General features: G+C 32.8%; 1 protein-coding gene across 2 annotated transcripts in view; it reads left to right on the top strand.

The window, feature by feature from the left end:
• The window catches only part of LOC118184219 (adenylate cyclase type 8-like), a 411974-nt gene that overhangs the window by 391022 nt on the left and 8847 nt on the right, over nucleotides 1-12105 (top strand). For both annotated transcript variants that reach the window (XM_085812799.1, XM_085812800.1), the window contains 3 exons: nucleotides 2192-2332; nucleotides 3709-3801; nucleotides 8517-8628. In XM_085812799.1, the coding sequence (XP_085668925.1) occupies nucleotides 2192-2332; nucleotides 3709-3801; nucleotides 8517-8628 (346 nt within the window). The remainder of the gene's footprint in view (nucleotides 1-2191; nucleotides 2333-3708; nucleotides 3802-8516; nucleotides 8629-12105) is intronic.

The following is a 12105-nucleotide window of genomic DNA, read 5'->3' as shown; positions in this document are numbered from 1 at the left end:
TGGGCGATAATATTTGATGGCAACAATTTGAAAAGTAAAACGGACAAAAGTTTTCGACGCATGTGGCTTATGGGCTGTGTGCTAATAATAATTTCTTCTTCTTAGACAGCTGATTTTAAAAATTCTCTTTTATGTAACAAATAGTGTCTAAAAATGGTTATAAAATTTATCCTTTTGCTCTTTTGCCTTTCAAGAAGATAGAAAATGAGAACGTCAAAGAAGTTAAAAAGATATGGTTAATGAAGTCCAAAGGTTTTAAACAGAAAATTCATTTACTAATAAGGAGTGCATGCATTCCATAACATACATGCATTCTTGATATTATTAAGATCCGTTCTAGATTTGAAAGCAAGGATCTAAAACGCTAAATTGCTTAGTGTAACTCTCAAAAGCTCAACCAGTCCATCATAACCCCAAAGCTATTCCAATTTTGCTGTCACTGTAGCCATTAGTATCAGGCGACAATCCTCATTGAATGTCTTGAAGAATTTTGCAGTCTATAGCTGTTTCATATCAACGCTGGACTGAATATAGCTTCCCCAAAAGCTAGGAACAGTATTATCAAGTTTGTAACATTTCTTCTGAAGGAGACTTTGGAAAACTCATCGAATTTTTCAAAAGGTCGGAAGCATAATTCCCAAGCCAAAAGTTCTCCATCTGTAGAGTCATTAAACTTGTTGAAACAGGAAACAGGAAAAATATGCAAAGCTCTCCCCGAGATTCGAAACCGAATCTCCGGATGCCAAACAGACGTGTTCCCAACTACACCGTGAAGGCACGTGGTAAGGAGAGAGAAAATATCTTACACATCTTGCAAAGTATTACTAATTTTTTAGTCCAAAGGGGCAGTTTGCCCAGAAGAATTATTAATTTCGTTTTGGCATTTTGCGTTGGTTCCCCATAAATGTCGATTCACTTTTCAAATTGTTGCCACCAAATATTATCGCCCTGTATTATATTATTAAATGATGAAGACTCTATAAAATGTATGTATTTTTCTCGCATTGTGATAAAACAACGGTACCTAGAGCCATCCGATTTTGAATAATGTAATCTTCCACTGAATATAGGCATCTAGAAGCCCGAATTTGAAATTTGTCTTATTATCAATTTCATATTTTGTAACACTTTAATGAACTTTAATGAATAATTGATTAACAAACTCAGCAATTTCAAAGCGAGCAATGGCAATGCTGTACGGGGGGAACAATCTCTAGCGCGTGAGACTGCGTATCGGAAATTCTAAAGATATACTAATTTTTAAATTATTTGGGGATTTTATTATTTGTTAAGAGAAATAAATATAAATAAAAATACATATAAAATAAATATAAATATTCAAAATAAAGAGATGCCAAGACGTAAATTATCGGAAGAAGAAAAGTTAGCTTCGCGAGAGAAACGATTGCAAAAGGTACTTGAAACTCATAGACCAAATCGTTAAAACAAAGAATATTTGGCGAAGGAAGCGGCACCAAGGTGAGAATCTAGAAGACGTAAGATCTCTCAATCAGATGTCCCGTAAAATCAACATTTCGAAGTTCGATTCAGAGAAGATGAAAAGAGGATAGGACATGAGAGACGATTGGAAAAGGTGACTAACTATTGTAAGAAATCATTGTAATAATAATAATAATAATAGTTATCATGTCATTAATAAAAATTATAATGGTAACTGGGCAAAAAGCCTCTTTGGATGTAATCTAAATCTCTTTCAGATTTGTTTTTAATTTTTTATTAAATTTTGTTGACAACACGGTAAACAAAATCGAATTGTTGACGAGCATCAAAATGTAATTTACTCAGAACCTATTATTACACAACACTAAACAGCTATGAGACGCATATTAGCAGAGTTTTATTCAAATATTTATATTACCTCAACACAAGAATAATGTGCAAATGGACAAGAGTAGACATATGCATGTAAGCGTGTTTGCATGCGTATTTATTTGATAACTAAACCTTTTCTTTATAAAAAAATTTCCTTTTTCTTTCTGAATACCAGTAGCATTGCCATAAGCTTGAATTGAGACTAACGACCGTTCAATATTAACCATTAAACAGTTTTTCTTACCACAATTATTCCTACAAACAGTTTTAAATTTACACTGAATTAAATCAATCTGAAATTTTAAATTACGGTAATGTATGTGTATATGTATATATTCATGTTATACTTGAATTTTAGGAGCTTTATGCTCAGTCCTATAGCTGCTGTGGCGTGCTGTTTGCTTCTATTCCGAATTTCGCCTCTTTCTATTCTGAAGATATTAACAATGGTGTGGAATGCATCCGTCTGCTCAATGAGATTATCTTCGATTTCGATCAGGTAATTATACCTTTCTACTCATCAATTTAACTCCAGTTCCCTTTAGCTATCAAAAGCTTTTTTAGATCTGTGTGAAAGAAAGAAACCAATCTTTCGTGAAATTGCTCTTTAGAAAAGCAAAAGATTCCTACGTTTTATGGCTTTGTATTTAAATTATACTGGTAATCCTCTCAAAAGGTGAAAGAGAAGATTCAGATAATTAAAATTTAAATTAAATTATTTTAACAATTAGTTTCCTGGCATGCTTTGCTTAAACTAAATAAGCCCAGGTAATTTCTCTGGAAGTGCTGAAATGAGGATGTAAATAAAAATAAAAAATGAGGATGTAAATAAAAATAAAATTTAATTAGAGATGAACATGAATATATTAAGCACTATTTTCCAATACATGCAACATAGTGAAGTTTTCCTCTATACACACTCTTTTGTTCTCAATTCTTTAACTTAATTTTTATTTAAATTCATTTACAAAATGCTGCTTTCTGCAATTTATTACACGCTTATGAAACTCCATGATTAACATCAGTATGATAGTAATATTTAGTATTATATAGGCTACCGCACGATAGTTCGATATAATAAGAGAGTAGCTTTAGTAGTGTCTTAAAATACTAATGAGCTAAAATATAATATGATAATAAAAGCAATTTATTCAGAATTATAATTACCTGGAATATAATGCGATAGTATTTTTATTTAATGTATAACAGTTTAGATGAGATAGAATATGTTAAAAAAACAAACTAAAAATGTTTTATAAATAATTATTTTTGCTTGTAAATTTTTTTTAATTTTATAAATTAAAATTATTACTTACAAATTTTTATTTTCAAGCCATATTGTCGCAATTTCTAATTCTAAAGTTATATCTAAAATGTGTTAATTATTCTAAAGTTATATCTAAAATGTGTATGCAAAAGATAAAAGTGTGGCGTCTTTCCTATTGCACAGAGTCTGAAACTATGGTTGAGGAGAAAGTTACAGAAAATTGCTTGGACCCATTTTCAAGTGCACAAAATTGGTGAACATCATACAAAATATACGTAGCATTTTCACATATGAACATTACTAATAAGTTATTAATAAATTCTCAACAATGGATTGTCCTCCTTTCCTATTGTAGTAACATGAGATCAGATCGAAAATACTATATCTGCTCATAATCGTAACAACTATATTTGGGCATGATGCAGAAATCTATTTTTTATCAAAATAATGCATATGCATCTTCTTAGGGAGCCACCGTATATGCGTTTGATTGCTTTGAAATTAAGCATAAGGATAAGTAACTCTTTACTTTTCATGCCATGGTGTGTTATTCTATGCGTATTTTCTATTATAATCATAAGTATATTCATTGACAAATAATTTTTTAGCTCCTCGATGAAGAACGTTTCCGCCCTCTGGAGAAAATCAAGACTATAAGCAGTACTTACATGGCAGCTTCTGGCCTCAACCCCAGTAGAAAGGTAAAAAAAAATATCTAAAAGGAATGTTTTTAATTACGCGGTTTAAGCCCTAAAAAAGTGGGTTTTTAGCTTCCAAAATATTCTTGTCATACGTGACTTAAAATAAAATCACTGTGCTGCTAAAAGTGGAAGATTTAAAACTATAGTTTTCAAAGAGGAATTTAAGTAAATTAAATGTAAACACTCTTATACATATATATCACTTCTATCGTTCTTTTAAATTATATTAATGTTCTAAAACTATGCACATAACGGACAGCTCATGATCTGATTTTAGTCAAAAAAAAAAGATAGCTAAAATACTTTTTTATATATCAGTGCTTTTTATTCCTAACGTATAATTTAAAGCAATTTATACTTTAATTAGTCCAAAGGGGCTTTGTCCCTGAAGGACTATTGTTTTCTTTTTGCGATTTTGCGTTGGTTTACTATAAATGTCCGTTTCACTTTTCAAACTGTTGTCATCATATTTTTGAGTCCTGCATTATATTTGAAGAAATTAAATAATGAAAAATCTGCATAAATGTATATTTCTCGCACTATGATGTAACAACGGTACCTAGAGCCATCGAATTTTGAATGACGTAATCCTACTGCGAATATGGGCATGTGGAAGCCCAAATTTGAAATTTGGAATTTGTTTTATTATCGATTTCATATTTTGTAAAACTGTAATGAATTTTTGGTTAACAAACAAAACGATTTCAAAGTGAGCAATGGCAACGTTGTACGAAAAAAACATTTTTATCTCTAGCGCGTGAGACTGCGTATCGGAAATTCTAAAGATATGCTCAATTTAAAATTATTTTGCGATATTGCTCTTGAACTGAATTTTATGGTTTAAAGTGCGAAGAACGTGATATTGAATAAATAAAGGTAACAGACAAAATGTTAAAAAAAACGCCCCTTTGGACGTAATTTAAAATCTAAAACCTTTCAGATTTTTTTTTTTAATTTAAAATATTTATTATTTATTTTATGATTTTAAGGTTTTTAATCTATAAAATACGAGAATTTAATCAAGGAAATAAATCATTGGCTTTGAACGTAGAAAATTATTATTTCTAATCATTGTTGCAACAAAGTATATGCAGCGCCATAATTTTATTTCTTCAAATCAAACTAATAGCGCATATAGGCATTTAACCTATTTAAATTTTTCTTTGATTTAGAAATCGGATCTCTTTCTTCAATGCTTAATCCACTAGTCGGAGCCACTAACAATGAACGATTAAATTAGAATTAATGAGTGATTGAATTTCATCATCGTTTACAACTGCGCAATAGCTAAGTGATTAAAAGATTTTTCAAAAACAGTGGAAGTTTGATAAATTACACTAGAATGAGTTCTGCCATGATTAGTGATCGGCAGAAGGAATAATTTTTCGGTTTAGTAATAAAACTTCAAAACTAAGTCGAAGAATTCTGTGCGGATTTATGAAAACTTTTTTGGAATATTTTATTCTCATCGCAAACACGCAAGTATCTAAAATTTCAAGGAATTCGATATGGTGGAAAGATACTAAAGACTAACTTCAAAATTTGACCTAAGTAATCAGAGACACCACTTTAAGTACAAGGGGGTCATAAAAAATCTTCCGCGATATATGAACCCCTAGCAGCCTATCTTCTCAACCAATCGAAAAAAAAAAATTCAGATATTGTTATTTGAAGGTATACGCCCGAGATTGTGATGGTTTATAAGAATAGAGCTCTCACAACTATTGCGAAAAATTTTGAAATTTTTGAACAGCAACACCCACTTTTTTAACTCAAACTGATCAGTGCATTAAAAAACCATAAATGGCATTGGAACGATAGACGTATGACGAACTGCCAGCGTAAAACATTTGCAAAGAAGAGCATGGTAATGGACCAATGACAGCACAAGCAAGAAGAGAGGGGAAAACATTTACTGGAATTACAAGTTTTCAATGTGCCCAGCTTTGCAGACGCATCGCATGCGGGAAATTGTTGACCACAATGACGAACGCAGGAGGAATCTGTATAGCTTCGCATTTTACGGTATCTCGTGAAATTGATATGTATACCTTAGATTAATCTCAGAACCCGAAGCCCAGTCAGAGCATCCCTGTATCCACGAAACTGCAAAGTTACGGAAGATGACTCTATAGCGTTACTGCAGCATTTGCCGAACACGTGTAGAGGAGCTCCATTTTTCATCCATATAGTGCCATGAACGACATTTCGCTCCTGCAATTCTGGAGTTACGTAACTCTGCAACATTTTTGTATACCGAGTACTTGTGATGGAGCTCGTTTCTTACTTATCGAAGTGACCTCTTCGAAGAAGTACGGGTTCAAAAAAAAATATGCTTGCAATGCCGCACCGCACCACACCACACAGTCAATTTAGCTTCTTGTAAAGACGCTGGTGCCACTACGCGAAGGTAATTCCTTCAGCCCAGTGAACACTTCTACTGTCTATCCCTGTGGATTAGGCAAAGTGAGACAATGCATCTCCTCTCTGTGTTGTCATTGATCCTTATAATGCTTTTCTTTGCAAATGTTTTACGCAAAGTTTTTGTCATATGTGTATTGTTCCAACTTCAATGCGCTGGTCAATTTGCGCAGGAAAAAAGTGAGTGTTAAATTTCGAAATTGTTTCGATGTAACCGTTACCATGAGAGCTCTATTATTTTAATTCATCACAATTTGGAGCGCATGCTTTCAAATAATAATATCTGAAATTTCCTTTTGACTGGTTGTCGCCCAGCCGGTATATTGATTAGTGACCTTGAATGCCGTAGAGATGGGCCCGGTTCAAATCATAGAGAAGGCATGGTTGTAACTGTCCGTCCCTTCATAACAGGCAACGGTGGCCACCTGTTAGGTACTTCTATAATGAAATGGCCATCACTTCCGGCCCTTGTAGTGGCGCAAGGCCATTAATTAAAGCGCCCGACCATTAAAAAAATTCGACTGGTGAGCGGATAGATCGTCCTGTCCGCATTCTAACTAAAGATACCACAACTTAAAGTGAAGATTTAAAATAAAAATTGCTTATTGGCATGCCAATCTGATAGTTAGACAAATTCAAAAGTTTAACAGAAACAAAAACCCTGCTCCTTGCGGGTAACTCAAATTTAAACTAAATACGGAATACAAATTCAGGCATGCCCTATTAAACCTTGTTCCGCCCTAAGAGCTAGTTGAAGCCGATCAGTTAAATTCAACCAGCTGAAAAGCGAAGCAGAGTAGTAGTCGCTTACAAAAGCTGTCTCTTAAATAAGAACTCTGTGAATATTTATATTTATCAAATTTGGCATTTTAATGAGAGCTGACAAAAAGAAAAGCTAAAATAAGAAGTCAATTGAATTAATTAAAGTCTTATACATAACAGCACATAAAAAAGGCAACATATTTTGTCTAGTTCTTACTAAAGCCCATTTTCAAAGGAAGAAATTTTGAGCAGAAAATTAACAAATGAACAAGACAAAAAAGGAATTGCTACTTGGCATAAAACTGCTGTCTTAATTTGTAACAAAGGCAAAAGATTTAGCATTTCGCGAATATTTTCTGGTTTCTTTATTTCGATTTAAGAGAAAAATTATTCGATTTTTTCTCCTTTTCTGAGTTGTATATTTTGCATTTTGTGTGAGCATTTGTGGGCTCCTTTAGTAATTTTACTTCTTGTAAATGTAATATAAATAATTACAGAAGATATTTATCAGTTCATGTCTGTTAAATAATTTTCAATAAATAACGACTGATATTTAATTAATACTATTATTAAATATGCATGTTAGGTTAGCTATTATTGAACATGCATGTTAATAAGTAACGTCCTTAGAAATGCATGTAGGACCTAAAGAGAAAGGCTAATACTGCTAAGATTTGTCATTCAACAAAAACTGCCCGTTAAGTAAGATTATTTACAAAAATAGTAGTTTAAAATATTTAATACACTTAATACCGAGTTAAAATGATGTTTAAGAAACAAATAAAAATGGAATACTGTCTGAAAAGCTGTTGAGGCACTAATTTGGATAACACTTTTTTTCTTGGTAAAGATTTTTTTTTCCTCTTAAAACAATGTTGCGAAAAAGGGGTATAAATGTGCGTTATAGTTTATTAAGAGAAATCATTAGCTGATATATCTCATATAATTGCAACACTTTAGTCTTACGTATACGTTATACTTCATAGTTATTTCATGCTGTATAGATAATTGGTCTTCTTTGCATATATCTGAATGATATATGAAACGTATTATTATATCATGCAAGATATTTTTATGGTGTTAATATTTTTAATAATTTGTTGGTGCATATTTAAAATCTTAACTAAGCGAATGTTTTCAAAACAGGAGGAAAAAAATTAAAACGATATTAATAAGTTTTAACATAACCATAAAATCTGAATGATCTGGAATATATATTGTTTTTACAAGATTTCCATGAAAAGCTCAGTTTTACATAAAATACGTAACTAGAAACTACAGTAGAAGATTCAGGCCTTTTCTAAGTAGCTATTTGTAATGTAAATGAGATTGTTTTGCGGATAAAATGTCAGAATAAAGCAGCTTTCATTTTTTACGGAGCATTCATTCACAGTTAAGATATGTTTGACGTAAATTATTTTATACCTCTATGACTTACATTGTTAAGGAATTTTATAATGCTTGGAACAATTATTATTCTATGTAATCAACATTTATGATAATATCTTGTGTACTTTTTTTAAACTTTCTAGGGTCCCGATGAATGGGGACATCTGACGGCCTTAGTAGATTTTGCCTTTGCAATGAAGGAAGCCCTAGATGAATTGAATAAACATTCTTTCAACAATTTCAAATTAAGAATAGGTGATATTTTTAGTTTCAAATTCATTAAACGCTTTAAAATACTATTGAACAATCACAATATACTGCAATAATAATAATACTGAGTATGCATTATTCAATATTCTTGTGCATCAGGCTTGATTTCTATAACATTCTTTCGTTAATAATGACAAAAAAAAATCTTTTCCGAGTTTAGAAGATTTTTTAAAACCAAATTATATAAAAATCTATGCATTAGTAAATGGCTACGTTACTTTCAATACATACATTTTACCTTCTTTTTTCCTTAAAGTTCAAATGATACAGTACTGTACATAAAACTCCTTACTACAGCTGTCTACAAAATTTGAAATTTGTTTCTTCTTTGCAAATAAAATGCATTCGCTTGTGCTTTGCTGCTAAATATTTATAAACCTTTCTCAGTGCAACAATATTTGGTAAACAGTGATGATTCATGTACTCTCCTCTGTACTTTAAACCGGCTATCCTTAATTCTGTCTTTGACCTACCATTGTTACGTTTTGTTCTACTCTAATTAATTATCTCTCATTGTGTCTTCAGCTAAGCTAGCACTGTTCAGCACAAAAGCTGAATATTAGAAATAACCATTAAATAATGTGCATCATCTCTTAGCCCACATCTCTGAACTTTATATTTCTCTCGGATTCTTCTCTAGTGTTGCTTCTCTAGATTATACTGATTTAGCATATACTACAGCCACTCACATTGAAGGGCTGTGACATTCTGAATAATTCTGTTCTGTAATTCAAATGTATTTCAGAACATTTTTATGTAAGTGATATTTGGTTACCATCAAAAGGTACAGATGATACTTAATTTGTGATATCTGAAAACATTTTTCAAGGTCACAGAATACTTAATTTTTTTTCATTTTATGTATTAGACTTAGAGCTAAATTTTACTATCTGCAATAGGCCGAAATCCAATATCGATGTTCACGAGTCCATGCTAAACACAAATCTTGTGATTAAGGGTCGTATAGTCAGTCGACTAGGCCTACCAACTTACTGAACGCTTCGTTATAAAAATAACAACATATCCACTTGCGGTCAAATTGGAGACTCCGAGCATTCCGAGTACCATCTGACTGATAAACTGTACTTGAAGAAGTTAACTGGTTATGAAAAGAATATGTGGTGCTCTTCAAAATAACAAAGCTCTGCAAAAGCTGCAGACCATTATGCACCTTTTTTTGACGGATTTCGGAAATGCTCTTTAACAAATGCCGATGCAAGGCATTTTCGATTTTGAGTCAATTTCGAATGTATTAGTCAGTCGACAGTAAAAGAATTTCCTTTCTGTTTGGAAAATCTTTCATGCAGATTAGTTACTCACTGCACAAATCTTCGTCTTCAGAAACTCAAACAACGTTGCAGATTTTGAATAAGATGCCCACCGAAAGTATTGTGGATGAAAATGTCGCCGAACAAATCAACTTCGTATGAAAAATTGTTAAAGTTCTAAATCATTGTCACTGACAGCAAACCGACTACAAAACTTTGCAATTTTTAAATATTATCCTGCAAAATATGGACCAAAAAATGTTCTATTTGGATTCCTCTGAATAATATTGCCTTCGCCAAGATATGCTATAAAATTTCTCGGAAAATGCATATTTTGGAGACAGTTTGTATTGATATATTTTTGTAGAGATTTCCTTTTGGACCATGACATCTTATATGACGACGCTTTTGAAACTGGATGTTTTTGTCGCCACTTAATTTTCTACCATTACGTCATACAGCGACGTTTTAGAACTACAATGTGCCCTCCTTGCTTTATTTTCTACCGCATTGTTTGGTATGATGATGTTTTACCCTTTCGCCGTTTTCTCCACCATGTTTCTGCTGCCATGTTGTCACTGAAAATCTTTAAATATAATACTGCTTTGATACTATTGAATGCCTACGCGATAAAGTGAGGTGTCTCCTTGAGTATTGTACTAGCCTATAAGTCTCGTTCTTACTACAAGTGAAGAGGTAAGAAACTGTTGTTTTTTAGACCTGAAATAGATTGAGACTTTGTGTTAACTCTAGGGGCTGAAGAATGAGACCAACGAACGCGAGGTGGATTCGAGTTCCAACACGAACGGTCTGGCTGCCTGCACGTTTCCTTGGTTTTGCTCATCTATAACTAAACGCTAGCCAATTCTCTTAAGTCTTTCATCAAAGTATCGCTACACTTAACCCTTTCCCTGATTCGCCCGAGTTACTTAGGGATGAGAAAAACATCACGCAGTGATTCGTCCCGAGTGTACGCGGTATCTTTAAACACTTAACAAATGATTAGACTGCGCGCTAGAAATAAATAACTCCACTTTTCACTGCAAAACATATTTGCTCTTCCCTTTTTCACTGAAAAGAATATTTGCGTCAATGCTACCTCTAGCAATCAGCGCTAAAAAGAAGTAACCACAAGAATTTCAATTTCGCGAGTTCTGTTGAAGAACAAAATGCTTTGTACTAGTTTTGGTGCTTGCGATGGTTCAGAAGTTATTTGGGTGCGCATACTGCAGAGTTGCTGTTAAGCACAATAGGCTTCCTACTCCGCAGAAAGAAGAGATAGCAAAAATAGCTATATTTTAAGAAGACAAAAATTTTCAAATCGTTTTTACTGCGACTGCTAACCACAGCATTTTTACTGCGACTGTTTTGTCATATTCAAATAACAAAAAGAAAGAGAAAAATCAGATATTGGAATCATAACGCAGGATATTACGCCGAAACATATGAAAGATAGTTTAGAAGTTTTCCTCAGATTTCTTAAAAACCATTGCAGACATTCAATAAACTGTTGCAGAAAGTTTGTCTCTATACTGCAAATGATGAAACAGCCCATAGGAAATATTAAACGGCTTTACACAAAGCAGAGTAATTGAGAAGATAAATTACTCTGTAGGGAATGTGCCTGGAACTAAGTATAACTCTGGCAAATCCTTAATAGACGTGTAAGCTACTTTTCGCTATATCTAAGATGAAACGGAACTTAAGAAAGATGTAAAAGACCTTTTTATTCAGAATTCAGAGTAATGTAACAGAAAGCACTACTTCTTATGCATAAACCAGCCAGTATTTTTGGAGTAACTGAAAATGATAGAAATTCAAATTGAAATTGAATCAAGTCGTCAGTTGCCAAAGGCTATGCAGACATCATTAATGCCCAATTTGGCTCAAACCTGTGAGAAGCATTACTGGCATTACCGTGAGAAGCATTACTGGCAAGAATAAATGACACCGAAGACAGGAACGCTATCGTAGTTTCCACTAGCAACTTTGCCTTTAGCAGGCGGAACACGCTCTGATTTAACAATCTAAAACCTTCCTTTAAATACTTTTTCTGCCTCATTAGAATACGCGCGAACTAAAAATTATCATTCTGGAAGGAAAACAGAGAGGAAAATGGCAGCAAAGATATTTAACATAAAGAAACTGGTTAGGCAAAAATAAATAAATCCCTATAAATCTTATTATTTTCTTT

Source organism: Stegodyphus dumicola, chromosome 3 (genome assembly GCF_044657685.1).
Source record: "Stegodyphus dumicola isolate Sdum_Otavi_A_Nest chromosome 3, ASM4465768v1".
NCBI classification, from domain to species: Eukaryota; Metazoa; Arthropoda; class Arachnida; order Araneae; family Eresidae; genus Stegodyphus; species Stegodyphus dumicola.
Note: the sequence above shows the minus strand (reverse complement) of the source record. Positions and strands in the feature narration are given on the sequence as shown.